At 34.8% G+C, this 17,655-nt stretch overlaps 1 protein-coding gene across 1 annotated transcript in view; it reads left to right on the plus strand.

Annotated features, from left to right (window-relative positions):
* RTTN (rotatin) overlaps nt 1-17,655 on the plus strand; it is a 251,719-nt gene that overhangs the window by 89,966 nt on the left and 144,098 nt on the right. Inside the window, 11 exon segments of the mRNA XM_043993343.1 lie at nt 2,270-2,304; nt 2,306-2,337; nt 2,339-2,357; nt 2,668-2,785; nt 5,143-5,154; nt 5,157-5,238; nt 9,472-9,502; nt 9,504-9,541; nt 15,212-15,400; nt 16,194-16,299; nt 16,301-16,434. Coding sequence (XP_043849278.1) covers nt 2,270-2,304; nt 2,306-2,337; nt 2,339-2,357; nt 2,668-2,785; nt 5,143-5,154; nt 5,157-5,238; nt 9,472-9,502; nt 9,504-9,541; nt 15,212-15,400; nt 16,194-16,299; nt 16,301-16,434 — 796 coding nt within the window.

A 17,655-nucleotide genomic window follows, 5' to 3' on the forward strand; every position in this document is an offset into this window, starting at 1 on the left:
AGGTCTAATTGGTGGATTTTTCAGACCCCTTTTGTTTTCTGTTTTTCCCTTTGGCCTAACAGTAGGCAAATTGATGCCTCTAAATAAAATTTTTTGAAATTTTGACAAAAATCTGAATACTGGTGTATACCTTAAGATTTATATATGTATACCCCCAGAAAGAGAATTATTGAATTGTAAATGCAGATTAAAGCATACTTTTAGAAAAAATTATAAACATTTTATTTATAGTTTTGGGTTCCCAATTTTTATCCCTCTTTCCCTCCCTCCTCTTTTTGCTCTGAGGCAACAAAATAATCATATATGGGTTATACATGTATGATTATGTAAAACATTACCATAACTTGTCATTTAGTACAAGCAAACTTGATTAAAGAAAAAATTAAAAGAAAGTGAAAGGAGCATGCTTCAGTCTGTTCATCAATATAATTTCTTTCTTTGGAGGTGGATAGTTTGTTTCATCAATAGTCCTTTGGGATTGTCTTGGATCATTGTAATCATTGAGAATAGTCAAGTCATTCACAGTTCTTCATCAAACAGTATTGCTGTCTCTGTGCAAAATGTTCTCTTGGTTCTTCTCACTTCACAATACATCATTTTCATAGATGCTTTCCAGGCTTTCTGAAGTCATCCTGCTCATCATTTCTTATAGGACAATAATATTCCATTGCCATCATATACCATAGTTTGTTTAGCCTTCCCCCAATTGATGGGCATTCCTTTGATTTCCAAGTCTTTGCACACACAAAAGAGCTGCTATAAGTATTTTTATACAAATAGGTCTTTTTGCTCTTTTGGGGATGTGATTAAAGTATACTTAAAGAAATTTCTTATCTTTATTCTTTTATTTTGTTTGTGTTTTTGTGCAACATGGCTAATATGAAAATGTTTGCATGACATAAAATTTGTACTCAAAATCAAATTGCTTGCCTTCTCAAGGAGGGAGGTGAGAGAGTGAGAGAATTTGGAAATCAAAATTTTAAAAATGATTGTTAAAACTTTTTTTACATGTACTTGGGAAATATTCAAGAAAATAAATAAAAGTAGTATAATATGCTTCATGTTGGGGGGGAGGGTCTACAATGTTCTTGGGAGGTACAGCTCAGTACCAAATAATCCAATGAAAAGCTTGATTTGGCATGTTAAGAAGTAAATTGAAATTATGACACTAATTTGTACTTCATCTATATAAGGTGTTCTTCACTGGGACTCTGTGAACTTACTCTTTTTAATATTTTGAAAGCAGTATAATTGGTTCCTTTATAATCCTGTGTATTTATGCATTGAAAAACACTGTTCCCAAGAAGGGGTCTATAGGTTTCATAAGATTGTCAAAAAGTGACACAATCATAAGATTGTCAAAAAGTGACACAAAAAAGGTAAAGAACCCTTTATCTAGACATATTTCAGACTCTGGAACCTGGTTTAATTCCTGTGTTAGAATCCAGAACACCTCAGTTACCACTTTACAACCTCTGGCAACTTTTGGTCAGTTTTGTAATCCCAAAGAAGCCAGGAATTAGAAGACAAAGACAGCTTTCATTCTGTGAAATATTGAGTGAGACTGGGTCACTACATGGCCAATATAGCAGTATACATTTTGTATATTTTTTGTGACATTTAGCCACTTATCTTTATTAGCAAATTGATCTTAAGTAGTAACTAAAGATGATAAACTGATGTGACTTCAGTTGAGATAACCTGATTTCTAGAAATAGCAAGAGTGTGGATAGAACTGTGAAACAGGCTAATAAAATAATATCATCATTTATAGATGAAATATATGAGAAGTAGGGAACAAATAGACAACAAAAATATATACTGAAAAATTATGAATATGAGATTTGTTTCTTTTTTCTGAGAAGCATAATTAATTTATGATGATAGTAGCATTTACAAGTTCAAATAAGAACTCCGAAGTTTTATATGAAAGTTATTTTTAGGTTTAGATATTAAGATTTGACCTTAATTTTTAAAGTAGCTACAGACTGTTTTTATATTATTCACTAGCTCTACATTTCAGTTGTTCTTAACAAAAATATTAAAATCTTGTACATCTGTTCACTTAAGAACTCAGAATAGCAAAGCATATTTAAAAGAGGAATTTAACTTTTATTCCTTTGAAAAATGCTATAATAAACTTTTAGAACATTTTAATTAAGGTTAAATGAGGAGTTAATGACAATAAATTCTGAATAAGACAGTTATTTTTGACTTTGTCATTTTTTTACAGTTTGTTGAATTTTTATAAATTTTCCTTCTTTTGTAGATATGAAAATGCATAATGTAGTGAACAAGATGGAATTTAAGTGATAACATATTTTTTGTTTTAAATAATGTGTAAGAAAGATGGTGAGGTAAGTTTCCCTTACCCACTATCTCTAAACTTTATTCCTTTCCTCCCCCAAACCCCAAGTCATAAAAGCAGAGCAAAATTGTAACTTTTAGATAGTGATTATTTTATTAATCAGATTTACCTATAAACACAACTGAATGTTCTCCTTTATGGAAATTATGTCAACCCCATTAAACATAATTAAGTAAAGTTTGTTTACATTTTTCTTAGTTTTGATGAAAAAGCCTTATATTATGTAATATTGAATTGGTTTATTTACTCTTACTAGAATATATGAAAATAAAATTACTCTGCCTTTTATTTTTGACTAGGAAATGGAATGTATGATATTACCATGCCTTACGATCTTAAGAAAACTTCTGACTGCTGATTCAGTTAAGCGTCTGTCTCTTTCACAGGAGTCTTCTGTCTTCTACCTGTTATTCAGAGGTGATCTAAAAAGCTCTTATCAAAACATGTATGTCACTTATTGGTTAGAGAGATTTATTGATTAACAATTGTTTCCCTTTTTAACATATATCTACATGTACATATATATACATAAAAATATACACAAACACTTATTAACGTAAATATGTGAACTATGTCTACTATTTTTATGTACATATATATGTGTGTATAAATATAAATAATTTTTAAAATCTCACACATGTTTAGGGCAATTTTGGACTCCTAATAATGAAAAATGCCTGATTTTCTAAAAAGTCTTAGGAGACATTAGTAATTTTAAAAAATGACATATTGTATTTCATGAATTTTAAAATTCTAATCCCATTATTAAGTTGAGTACTTTTAGTGTGTTGGCCTTTGATCTATTAAAAGTTGTAACCCATGAGGATGCTTTGTACTTCTTGTATATGTACCATCTGGTGTCCTGACATTTAAGTAGAGTCCATGCATATAAGAATCACCACTGCAGCTCCTTGTTACTGCAGTCTCTTCTGTAACACCCATTCATTGTTTGTTTTGTTTCTGTCATCAGATCCTGTATTCTCTGGTGCATTATCTCATTAGACAAGCATTAGTATCATGTATCACACCTGTAAAATTGGAAGCTTGTATACCTTTCAGAATGATCTATGAACATTAATTAATCTTTATAAAGTGCTTGGCAAGTGCTATAGCTTCTGCTTTTATCATTTATTCATAAGGAGGAATCTATGAAATCAGCTTTGAATAGCTTAGCCTGATACCTTTCGCGGGCAATTTACTCACCCATGAGCCTTCATTTTATAATATTCTTTTTTTTTTCCTACTGGATAAGGTCAATATATTCTATTTCCTCCTCATCTAAAACAAGAGGTGTTTATATTAGATACCTTAACGTTCATAGGCTTATCAATTTCTAGGTATTTGATATGGATAAAATGCAGTTCAAGCTAAGCAGGTGGTTCCAGATCTTATTATTAATCTCTAATTTTAATGTTTTATGCATTTAGGGAGAAAAGTCTTAGGTCTTTCTAAACATTTTTGGTAAAAGTAAAACATTCCTTATACATAGGTTCAGAAATATGAAGGCTTATGAAAATTGAGACTAAATTCTGACATTTTTAGTAGTCTTTTATGCAATGATGAATACATTAGATATTATGGAAGGATATTACATTACTCCTTAATGACAATAGCCTGAAATACTATAGTGGTAATATTATATTGATCTTAGAATTTTTCTTATTTTTAGCTCATTCATAAGTGATTTTCTTTATGCCTGATTTAATTTCTTTTAAACCCTGGGTTTATGGGCCTTTGCTAATTTGGATATTTGGGTTGGTCTCAGTTCCTTTTTATGTGGAACTCTACTATATTTCTGTTTGAAGTAGCAAATAGGAATAGTAGGCAGAGCTATATTGAGTGGCAAAGCTATGAAACTACTTTCCACAGATATTGTGGCCAGGGTATTTGCCACACTGTCAGCAAAATCTGGTGTGTTGTGTGTGTGTGTGTGTGTGTGTGTGTGTGTGTGTGTGTAATATTTGTATTCAGTGACAAGATGAGGCTATATTTCAGAGAGAAAAAAAATTACTTAGAATTTAATTGATTTGCCAAAATCAGTTAATCAATTGATGATGAATGAATAATTATATGTCATTAAAAACTGAAGTTACTGCTCCTATTTACCTAGAACTGCTTTGTCATTTACTGTTATTGTGACCTTGGGCAAGTCATTTGACTTTTCAGGGATTTAGTTTTCTCCTCTATATAATAAGAGGGTTAGACCTTTAAGGTCCCCTTTATCTTTTAAGCTGTTCCTGTGCCCAAGAATTCATTTGACAAGCATTTAATGAATACCTATAAACAGTCATGGTATGTATGTAGTTAAGAAAATACAAAAAAATCCAAGCACATACTACATTTTTTATTTTGGTGGTAAGGAGTGCACTGACATATAGGGAGGAAAAAGGTGCTTTTGTTGGGATTGGTCCTTCAATTGAGCCTTGGAAGGAGTCAGGGATTCCAAAGGGTGAAGATGAGAAAGGAGAGAGTTTTCCAGGATAGGGAGAGCACTTGGACCAAGGCAGAGAAACAGGAGATGAAATGATATATATGTGGAATAGCAAGTAGGCTAGTCTGATTATCTGCGTCAAATCAAATTTCAGACACTAATATATTTCATAACGATACTTTTTTCCCCCATTTGCACATTTCCTGAATTTCAGAAATTGATCAATTATGTGACTTTTGTAGTATGTGTCTTCATTTCAGATGTAAAGATCTATATGTATTTGTAAAGTGTTCTATTTTAATTAAAAATATCTGATGGATCATTTTGCATTTTGAATCTTTAGTTGCCTTGATATTCCAAAGGATTCAGCCATTGTGACAGAAGTGGCTGCCTTATTCTGTCTTCTTTTGTTTGATGAAGTATCAAGAATGGACATATGGTATGTTATGAAACATTTACCACCAACTATTTACCTGTGATTTCTTGTGTAATCTTATTGTAAAAGCAGTTCATACCCATAGGGTTAGTTATTATATAGGCAGCTTAATTAGTTGTGATTTTTGTTTCACATAAGAAACTCTGAAAGGCTTTACTTCACCTTAAATTTTTTCCTCTATTAATTTGACATAATTTCTGAAATTCCCATCATTAGTTAGTCCTTTTGAGTTAGCTTCCAGAAGATCCCCAGATTAATATGTAAGTGTGTTAATAGGCAGAGGTGACATAGTAGATAGAATGCTGGGCCTAGAATCAGGAAGACTTTGTTGGCTTGAGTTCAAATTTAGCCTCAGACACTTAATAGCTGTGTAATATTATGACCCTGGGCAAGTCACTTAACCCTGTTTGCCTCAGTTTCCTCATCTGTAAAATGAGCTGGAGAAAGAAATGGCAAATCACTTTTATGTCTTTGTCAAGAAACCCCAAATCAGGTCACAAAAAGTTGGACGTGACTGAAAACAACTGAAGAACAAGGGCACCTAAGAACATATTTATATTAAGAGAACATGACCCCAGGGAATGGGGCATGAATTAGCATTATTTAAGTTTGAAGAATATGCTAATCAGATATAGGAACTTGTGAGGCAGAAGCATTGAGAACATTTTCAAATCAATGTCATGTTGCTTAAACATGTACAGTCCATTTGACCTACAAAACCCCATTTACCTGGACTTGCACATTTCTTTCTTTCTTTCTTTCTTTCTTTCTTTCTTTCTTTCTTTCTTTCTTTCTTTCTTTCTTTTTTTTTGTGAGGCAATTGGGGTCAAGTGACTTGCCCAGGGTCACATAGCTAGTAAGTGTCAAGTGTCTGAGGCCTGATTTGAACTTAGGTACTCCTGAATCAGGGCCAGTGCTCTATCCACTAAGTACACCTAGCTGCTCTGATTTGCACATTTCTAAAAAAATAATAGTGAGCTAGACTTAACTGACTTTTTACAGATAGTTTTTTGTTTTGTTTTGTTTTTTTGTAGCAGACCTCTAATCTCATCAGTTCAATGAAATTCCATTTTGTAGATTTTCTTCACTTGCTAATATATTCATCAAACTCATATTAGAATATTATTTGGGGCAATGGGAAGATGTGTTTTGCCAAAGTCAGATAGCTAGTATGTGTCAGAGGAAAGACTTAGGCTAAGCCTTCCTAGTCCCAAGGCCAACTCTATCTACTGTGTCACCTATATTTATATGTTAATTGAATTGAGTTGAATTAAATTGAATAACATTGGCCTTACAGTCAGTAGGCCTTGGTTTCAGTTTTAATTCTTGTTTTTACTAGCCTATTGACAAAGGTGTTAAGGGGCTAAAATTTTAGCTATACTGTCTAAAATATCTAATGAGTGGTCACAATAAATTATAAGCTTTAGCAAGAGTTAGGCTTTTAAGCATTTATTAAGGAGAATAAGAATTTGGTATATATAGAGAGAAAGGCCTACATTCATCTATCTGTTTAAGGGAGAGCGCATTTCTAGCTCCCTTCTCCACCGGAGTCCTCAGGAAAGAGCAAGAGTCAGAGCGCCAGGCTCCCCCTTCTTCCTCCCACACGCAAACGTCACTTCCTGATGCCAAAGAAAAGACACATGGTCTTGCCCTCAGAGACCTTCACCTCATGGCAGAGCTTTTCTACAGTAAGTCTCCAGCAGGTGGCGTCATTCCAATTATGACAAAGGGCAAGTCATTTAATCACCCTTAGCTTAAGTTTATTCATTTGTAAATGGAAATAATAATGGTAACATTATTCCCAAGTGCTGTTGTGAAGGAAGATTTTACAAACTATATAGCATATATAGATATTATTTTTAAGTCTTAACAAGTAATAGATTTTTCTTACAGAATAATGCATAATTCATTCTAATGTAGCTTTTTAGGTAGTTTCATTTACCAGAAAGTTTCTATTTAATGGGAACTTATAAGGAAAACAGGTAAATACATTTTCTTATAAACACTGAGAAGGAAATAGAGTAGGATTATTTAAACAGTAGTAGTTTCCCCTGCATAGAGAATTAAATCAATTTTTGAGTGGGTCAACATTAACACCAACAAGCATACTTTGCAGATGAAAACAAGCATCTTCTCAATTGAATGCTTGGCTCAGGATATTATAATTTGTTTATTTTGGAATTATATGGCCTGTACCTTTCTTTGTTTCTTTTTTTTTTTCCATCTCTCTAGCGTACATACCAGCAAGATTGCCAAAATTACTATGGCGGTTTGTGTTTTGTATGATTCAGTCCTGAAATTAGATCATTAGAGTTGGAAGGACTTTAGAGATGATTTGGTCCAGACATTTTATTTCACAGATGAAGAAACTGAGGCCCCTACCATTAAGTGACTTGTCCGAAGTCACACATTTAATTACTAGCAGAGCTAAGATAGTAACTCCAATTCTTCAGACTCTTAGCAAGGAAAATGTAGATCCCAAGAAGTTCAGGCTCATGTCTGTCTCATATGCCTTTTACCACCTTTTTTCACTAGGTGTAAATCACTAATCAATTTGAATGTTGCAAATGATAATGTTTGTTGTTTATTTGAAGTTTAGTTTGATCTTTTAATTTGCTTGATATTGTATAATATATAAAATAACCCCCATACTTTAAAAAAACACCACTTTCTTCTGAAATTATTTAAAATAAATTATTAAGCATTTTAAAACTGATTCTATGCTTTCTCATCTTCCTCTAAATGTGTTTTTTATGAATAAAGTAACTTTGGTTGAGGCCCACTGAGTCTTAGTGTAATGATTAATTAGGAGAATTAAACTCTCATATCTTATTCATCTTTGTTTAGACCTTAGTTGCTTGAATAACATGGTAGATGTTCAATAAATATTTATGTTATATTGCTGTTGAATGAACTCTGTTGTTGGTATTAAAAGATCTTTGCCTAGATCATTGTTGTGATCCTGAAGGCCACTAGGAAAGCACATTACTAACTATATCTGAGGAGCAATTAATTAAAGAACTCATTATCAACCAGTACCAATGAGCATTTATTGTTATCAAGACTTTTCTGTAGCCATTTGAAATAATATTTAAAAATATGATAAATTCTTAAGATGGATTTTTAACATATAGTGTACAGTTTGTAGACCAGGCAAGATCTAGCCTGACTTGATCTCACTGGTACAAATGTTTCCTTTGCTGACACAGATCTTACCCCTTCTTTTATTATTATCATTATAAAAAGGCATCATCCTGCTACCAATCTGATGATAACCGCCACCATCTGGTGATTAGCCTCTCTGCACTTAGCTAGTCAGATCGCCGGTAAAAAAGACTCATAATCCATCACTGGAACCGGTCTCAGAGCCTTAGTACATACATCTTAGTAAACTTCTCAGAGCTTCTATTTCATTGGTCTAGACCTTCAAAATGTGTTTAGTTATCAGAGGAAGACTTTAGTGCAAGTGGAGAAAGAAAAAAAAAATGATGCCTTTATTAGAATCTTTGTGTTGTGAACAATACAGAATATTATTTAAATTGGCAATACAGAGACTTAAAAAGGGAAGTGTGGCATCGTGAAGATGGATATTCATTAGTCTGAGAGTAAGAAGACTTAAGTTCTTGACCTAGCTTTTTTTATAACTACAAAAAGTCACTTAACATTGATGAGCCTTTGTTTACTCATCTGTCAGGGAAGTGTACCTTGGTTCTTATGACAAGTAAATAGGATCATTTAACTGAAAGCACTTTGAAAAGGACTGCTCAAATGTAAGATAATTGTAACAATAATAGAATTATTGATGCTACTTTTTATTTATGAAAAATAAAAACGCCTGAGGTGGGTATTCTTTTTGTGCATGTAAAGATTTAAAAAAATTTAATTGTTGATGTTAAAAATGTTTCAAAAGGTTTTTAATTTGATAGTTATGTTTTAATGCCAGTAGTAACTAAATGTAGTCAGCTAGTATTGATGGGTCATACTAACAGACTGTGTTTTAACAGGCTTTTATGGTATGTGCTTATTTTAGGGGGAAACATAATGTGACTCTTTAGTATGTCTTAGTTTATATAATTCTAAGCCATGTTATAATTGGGTTCTATTTTTCTAAACTATAAGATATTTAAGTTCCTATCTTGAGACTGTATAACTTATGCTGACAAAGCATTGAAAAAATGTTACAAAACAATGTATTTAGTTTCTCTTTTTACTTTTTATTTCACCATCGTGAAACAGGTCTGATAATGTATGCAGTAAATCAACTCTAAACTCCAGTGTTTAGCTTGCCAGTGTCAGTGATTAGGCGGTAAGGACTTCTTTTCCTTTGATTTTTTTTTTAAGGTAAAAACACAACTTTATTAAGAAAAAAATGCAATTAGAATCTATTTTCTTTATAATTGTTTATTTTGCTTTGAAATTTGCTGTAGGAAAGATCGCTTTTAGTGTCAAAACAAATTTTGTGGAGGAAGTGGAACTAAATTTAGGCCTTGAAAAAGGGAAGGGACTTCAAAGAATCACAGATTTCATAAGAAAACGTAGCTCAGTAGCCATCTAGTTCTATCAGTACTGAAGAGGAATCGATTTACAGCATTACTGAGCAACGGTCCTCTAACCTTTTCTTGAAGGCTCCTAAGGAGGGAGAGTCCAATTCCTTTTGATGCAGCATGTTTTACTTTTGGATAGTTCTGTTAAGATATTTTTAAAAAAATACTGAGCCCAATCTACCTCTACAGCTTTTGTCCATTCCTCCCTGGCTGTTGTTTGGAATCAAGAAGAGCAAGGTTAATCTCTCTTCTGTGTGATAGCCCTTCAAATACTTGGAGACAGCTATCGTTTCTTCTCCTTTTCTTTGCCTAAACATATCGATTTCCTTCAACTAATTTTAATGTCACATGGTCTTTAGGCTCTTCACCATCTTTTTCATTCCCCCATGTATTCCCTTCATATTATCAGTTTTCTTTGTAAAATGGAGGAGGATATTCTAAGCCTGGGGATTGGTTAAGGAAAAGAATATTGAAAATCTTCCAGGTAACATACTTATAACCTTGGAGTCATATCTGGCTCTTCTCCCTGCTTTCTTAGACACATCCAATTGATTGAAAGTTATATTGTTTTTAGTTTAGCGATATCACTCACACTATTACCTCTCTGTCCAGAAGTGGTTAGCTTTCTTCATTATTGGTCCTCCCTAACCATGGTTGGTCATTGCATTGATCAGAGTTCTTAAATTGTTATTGTATGATTTGTTCTCTGGACTTCACTCTGTTTTTTTATATATGTCAAACTAGTTTTTTTCTGAAACCAACCCTTGCCATACTTTCCTGAGAACAATAGTATTTCAGCACATTCATAGACTTTAATTTGTTCGACTATTCCCCAAGTGATGGGCATTCCCTTAGTATCTAGTTCTTTGGAGGGCAAGGGAATTTTGCAGAAACTTACAAGAGTGCTGATTTAGATTCTGCTAGTGCAAAGTAATAGCTAGGGAGAATGAAATGTTTCCTGAAGAAATGAAATAAATACTTTGAGGAAAAGATTTGAAGAAGTAAGAGCAATCATAATCTATTCTTGGAGGATAGATGGTGGAGGATGAAGGAAGTAAAACAGCTTTTCCATGAAGATGGGAATTGACACCCTCCTTGGAGAAAGTGGCTCTTTGTTGCCCTAAAGAGCGATGATGTGGATTTATGAGTACTTTAAAGAAAGAGGTTATCCAATAATAATCAGAGGAAGAAAAAGACTATTTTGTGATAGTTCTCTGATGTGGGATACCAGGTGGATTGATTTTTGACCTGAGATAAAGACAGGAGTGGTCTGGTTTTGTTTTGTTTTAAATTTTGGGGGTATATATCCAGGATGTGGACACTTACTCAAGAGGATAATCAGGATAGTACGAGAATGAAATTCATGGCATATGAGGATTGGTTGAAGGAACTAGGGATATTTATCTTAGAGAAGAAAAGACTTTAGAGATGGACACAATATCTTTATTTAAGGATTTGAAGTTTATCCTGTAGAACAGGGATTAGGTTGGCCCAGAGCACAAATTTGGAATACTGATTGGAGATTGTCCACAGGCAGATTTAGGCTTCTTTAGGGAAAATTTCCTGAGAAAGGAAATAAGCTTTTATTAAATCTTATTATATGCTCTCAGTGCTGTGTATGAAAATGCAAGCAAAAAAGATTTCTTGCCCTGAAAGAGTTTATATTTTATGGAAGGAAGACTATCATACACAAAAAGGAACAGAAAAGCAGGGATGGGAGGGGGTCCAGGTAAAATTCTGAAGCCAGAATCTGAGAGGACTGGGAGGGGATTAAAGATTAGTCTGTGTCATTCCACAAATGGAGGCTCAGGAGGGGCTCACCAGTGGGCGAAGGGGTTATGTCCTTCAGAGAGATGTTCTAGGTTGAGAAAAGGAGAGTGGGGCGGGGGCAGGGGCATAGGGGTGGGGTGATGATTGGATGTCCCAGGTTGATGAGTCCCCAGGCATTAAAGGAAGTTCTAGGATGAGACAGCATGATTTGAAAGTCAGGAAGGGGTAGGAGTGAAATGAAGACTGACTTGACCTTTTCATAAGGAGGTTTTAGAGAAATTATCAGTGGGAGTTCTAAGTTCTAAGAAGTAGAGCTGTCCAGAGGTAGAATGTGCCACCTTAGTAATGTGTTCTTTCTCAGTAGAAAGCAGAGGTTAGATGTCATTTGATAAGGGGGTGTTTTAGAGGGGATTCGTGTTTAAGGATCAGTTAACCGATATAGATTAAATACTATGTGCCAAGCATTGTCCTACACATTAGAGAGACAGAAATAAGAAGTTTTCTGAAATTGATACACTCTCATGGGAGACAACATGTACATATATAGGTAGATACAAAATAATGAATTCAAACATTATTAAGAACCTGCTATGTGCCAGGCACTGTGCTAAGCACTGAGCATACAAATGAGAAAAGAAAGTTAGTCAATCCCCTCCAGGAGTTTACAATTTAATAGGGGAAGACAGCACATCAGCTGGAAAGTAGAGGGGGATGACAACAGGGAGTAGCTGATATGGGGTTCATGTTCTGTGGAATACAAATAAAAGATAAAAGATAATTTTGAAAAATATTTTAGTGGTAAGAGGGTACTAGCAGTTTGGGAGATCAGGAGAGAGACCTCATGTAATATGGTATTTGGTTTGAAGGAAGCTAGAAATTCTAAGAGGCAAGGTGGGGAGATAGTAATATTTCTGGTATGGGAGACTATGTGTGCAAAGGCAGTGAGTTGGAATTCTATGCATGGTTTACAGGAAGATGGTCAGTTGATTAGATTGTAGAATGTATAAAGAGAGGTAATGCATAAGTGGGGAAGGATAGGCTGAAGCCAGGTTGTGAAGGTTTTTTTTTTTTAAACTGCTGATTTCCAGATATACAGACACATAGAGATAGATACTTAGATAAAACATTTATTAAGCACTTAATGTTAGACATTTTGTGCTTAATTTCTGGGGATACAAATACAAGCCTGCAAGATAATTACTACTTTCAAGGAACTTAAATTCTAATGGAGGAAGATAGCATATTAGGCAATTTTTCTTCTAGCATATCAGGGCAATTTCCCTGACAATTTCTTGGAAGATGCTGTCTAAACTCTTATTTTGGTCATGGTCTTCAGGTAGTCCAATGATTTTCAAACTGATCTCTCCTGGATCTATTTTCCAGGTCAGCTGTTTTTCCTAGGAGATATTTCATATTGCCCCTCTATTTTTTTATTCATTTGGATTTGCTTTACTGTGTTTTGGTTTCTCATAAATTTTTTTGGTTTCTCATAAATTCACTAGCTTCCATTTGTTCCATCCTAATTCTTAGGCAATTATTTTCTTCTGAAGTGCTTTTGTATCTCCTTTTCCATTGGCTTTTCAAGCTGTTGACTTTTTTCTCATGAGTCTCCTGCATTGCTCTCATTTCTCTTTTCCATTCTTTCCTCACCTCTCTAAATCTTCCTTCTAGCTCTCCTACTTTCTCTTCAAAGTCCCTTTTGAGCGCTTTCATGGCCTGAGACCAATTCATATTTTTCTTGGAAGCTTTGGATGTAGGGGCCCTGAGGGTGCTATCCTCTTCTGAGGGTGCACCTCAATCTTCCTTGTCACTAAAGAAACTTTCTATAGTTCTCAACTTTCTTTGCTTGCTCATCTTGCTGTCTTTAACTTGACTTTTAACTCCCTCTTACAGTGGGGCCTTACTTCAAGCTAACTGTCCCAAAGCTTCAGAGGGTCCCAGGTGTTTTGGTTTGAGGAAGGGCAGGTTTTTCTCTGCCTGGTCTGTTCTCTGGTCTGAAGATAACCTCAGCCAACTTATTAATTAACCAGCCAGCAGAACTTTGTGTGCTGTGGTGGTTCTTAGCTCCAACGAGCCTGTGCCCCCTCCCACCTGGGCCTCCTAACCACTCAGGATTTCTTCCTGGTTCCCTGCTGGGGTGGAATAGCCGAATTCCTCCTTAGGTCCACAGACACCCCTGTATTTTCTATTCCCTCCCCCCCCATTCAGCCCTCTCACCTGACCATAAGCCTTAGTTAGTTCCAGAAGGTGCCTGTGCTGCAAGCTGATTTGGAGGTTTGGAATAAGTTTCTCTGGCGCAGCCTGCTTGGGGACTGTGTCGGTATGATCATAGCACTGGACTCTTCTTAAAGCCCAGCATGGCCCCCTCTAAACTGGAAAATAATCTCAGCCTGTTTTTTGTGGGTTTTGCTGCTCCAGGGTTGTTTAAAGCTGTTTGGGGGTAATTGTGTCAGGAGCTCTGTGCATTTTACTAATAATCTCTTAAATGTCAAATCTAATGGCTTTTTCTTAATTCTCTTTCTTGCCCTCTCTGCAGTATGTTGAGGCTTTTGATTGCCCTCTTCTTGAAATTGTCTTCTCTACGTTTCCTTGACTCTCCTCTCTCCTCTCTGCCTGCCTGACATCTATCCAGTTTTTATTCCCAATTCTGTGAAAACTTAAGAAGTAACAAAACTGATTACTTATCTTCTGATAGAAATGTTAATGGAGAGCGAAATAGTCCAAAAAAAGGATGTGATAGGAATGAGACAAGAGTAGACTTAGGTAGTTACCAAACAAAATAATCAATTTTCAAAATTATTAAGCCTCTAAACAACTGATTGAACCATGTTGTAAATAAATGGTTTGTCTGGATTTCAAAAAGTTTGGGTTCTCATGTTTATTCTGCTCTTGAATTATTGCATGAAATATAAGAACCATGTAATAATCAGTTTGCTATATTATGATATTGAACTTTAAGTTAGGAAAACCTGTGTTGCCCTCCTGACTTTCCTGCTTTCTGTCTTCATGACCCTGGGCAAATTGTTTGCATTCCTTTTTTGCTGACAACTCTCTAGGACTTCCCTAAATCCCAGACAGATTGCCTTCTGAGCTGGTGGATGTATTTTCTAGAGGGGATATCTCTCTCTTCTGATGGAATTGAGGGCCTCTTCATATTATAGGAATCACTTAAGCCTGCTTCCTATTTTTGGATACATCACCAAATATGGAATCTCAGAAGCTATGTAGTTAACATGTCCCTGAAAAAGAATCATCTCTAAAATAGTAAAAATTAATTATCCTTTTACTTTTACATTTGTATTGTGAGGTTTATATGTGTATAAAGTAATTACCCCTGAAGTTAGAAAAGGTATAAAGAATAGTCTTGCTATTTGTTTTTCTTTGAGACATGGCTTGGGAAGTAGTAATAGCTTTGTATTTTTCAATAACAGTAATTCATTAGATCAGAGATTTTTAGTTGGATTCAAATGTTAAGTTTTTGGGGCTTGTTTTTTTAAATGTACTTAAGATAATGTGGTATTGAGAAGTGTTTTGGGGTTGAATCAAGTGACTGACCCCTTTTTTGTGGTATGGCTACTCTAATGTGCCTTTTTAAAAAGTTGAGGAAAGTGTGAAATAAGTGGCAGAAAATGGATTAACTTTTTAATATAAATTTTCTTTAGGTATCATCTTCCAGTTCAAGTACCTGGTCACCATGCTGTCAGCCCTCACTATGTGGTTTTGCCATTATCTGCTGATTGTTTGGCCTTGAAACCTGTGACAGATATGCTGAGAATAGCTTGGAACTTGTCATGGTGCCATGGAATTGATAACTTGCTGAAAGAAATAAATTCTGAAAATGAAACTCAGGAGTAAGCTGTTATAATTTGTTTTAAAACAATTCATATTTAGGGGCAGCTAGGTGGCGAAGTGGATAGAGCATTGGCCCTGGAGTCAGGAGTACCTGAGTTCAAATCTGGCCTCAGACACTTAACACTCACTAGCTGTGTGACCCTGGGCAAGTCACTTAACCCCAATTGCCTCACCAAAAAACCTAAAAACAACAACAACAACAACAACAAAAAACAATTCATATTTTAGTGAGTTATGATTAGCTTTTCCCGTCTACGTTAAGTAAGTTATTTTTGTTTTTGGTTTTGTTTTTTTAACCATTTGGCTATTCAGGATTGAGTGTTTTCAATAGAAGGTCCTAATTTTCACTTGATTTCACAGCATTAGATATTCCTATTTATTTTAAATTGGATTTTTATGTGTTGTTGGCCTTTCTAGAATGCTAGAAAATTTAAATAATATTTAAATGCATGGATTATCTAAAATTGAGTGGTCTTGGCAAATGTCTAGCTCTCCTTAATAAAAGTGAATAGGTGTTTTTTAAAAGCATTATTCAGTCAAAGCAATATCAGTTCATCATGCTATTATGAGAAAGGGTAAGGTGTATAATATACAAGTATTTGTGTACACCCTAAACCATGTGCACAACTATTATTTTGCTTTTCCTTATGAGCTAGCCCTTTCAAATGAAGAAAATTAAAGTAGCACAGATTTTATGTGCATAGTAAAATTTGAATTTTCTTTCTTAGTGTTATGGGGAAAATGCTTAACATGGTCAGTTGTTAATTTTCTGTATGGATTTTCTTTTTTCAGAGTTTTAGACTCGCTGAAGTTATCCACAGAGGACATCCTTACTCTAAAGATTACACACACAGACAGTGGATTGGAAGATTGTCGCTCTTCTATTATTCAAGCTGAAGGGCCATGAGGGAGTCAAGGCTGCTGTCACTAGAATGAGCTTATACCTTCTAAATGACAGACTTTCTTTCAAGGGTGTTGATGGCCCTTGTGGTGCTGTCTTAAAGATGTCTACTTGGCACCAAGAACTAAACAGGTCAGTTTAAAGTCAAGACTTGTAGTTACAAAAACATAGCAAATTATTTTTGTGTTTAGCAGTGAAAGAAAATAAGTGATCTCAGTGTAGATCTCATAAAGAGAATAATTTTCATTGTTATTAAAAAAAAATACCACCAAACCTCTACCTGCTCTTTAATATGCTAGCAATAAATAAATGGATAGAGGTGAAAGTTCATGTTAAGCAGTGGTAAACTAGAGATACTGATGTAAGATGACTGGCATATAAATCACTGAGACTTTATGTGATAAGACTTGTGATTTGAATGTGGCTATATTCAGAGGCTTTTGGATAAAGAAGAGAGGAGTTTGCATATTAAGAAAATGTTTTGTTATTTAGTCATCTTCAGTCATGTCTGACTCATGATCACATTTAGGGTTTTCTTGGTAAAGATACTAGAGTGGTGTGCTATTTCCTTCTCCAGCTTATTTTACAGTTGAGGAAACTGAGGCAAACAGGACATGCCCAGGGTCACACAGTGTGTAAGTGACTGAGGCCATATTTGAAACTCAGGAAGATGAGTCTTCCTTACTATAGGCCTGGCACTCTATGTACTGTACCAATTAGCTTCCCTTTAACAAGATATACTCATAAGGAAATCTGGCAACTATACATACAGACGTGGTCTTGTTATTCAGTACCACTATAGTCCCATCTAGACCAGGGCTTCTTTTTTTTTTTTTTTAAGTAAGGCAATTGGGGTTAAGTGACTTGCCCAGGGTCACACAGCTAATAAGTGTTAAGTGTCTGAGGCCGGATTTGAACTCAGGTACTCCTGACTCCAGGGCCGGTGCTCTATCTACTGCACCACCTAGCCGCCCCAAGACCAGGGCTTCTTAAACTTTTTCCACTTGCTACTCCTTTTCTCCCCAGAAATTTTTATGTGGCCCTGGACATATAGATATAAAAAATGTATACATAACCTTTTACTGTTGCAAATGTTTTGTGACCTCCACATTGCAACCCATGATTTAAGAAGCTTTGATCTAGATACTAAAAGGAAATAAATGAGTTCAAGAAACAGATCATAAGCCAGCACTGCACCTCATATAGAAGAGATGAGAGACTTCAGTTATTTAGATTTATGTTAGTATTCTTTCTGCCCAGAGAAGAGCAAATACTTTCTTGATTCGCTTTAATGAAAATTCCATTCTTCAGAATGTGAAGTAACCAGTAAAGGTAAATATAGTTTTTCAACAA

Source organism: Dromiciops gliroides, chromosome 1 (genome assembly GCF_019393635.1).
Source record: "Dromiciops gliroides isolate mDroGli1 chromosome 1, mDroGli1.pri, whole genome shotgun sequence".
NCBI lineage: Eukaryota > Metazoa > Chordata > Mammalia > Microbiotheria > Microbiotheriidae > Dromiciops > Dromiciops gliroides.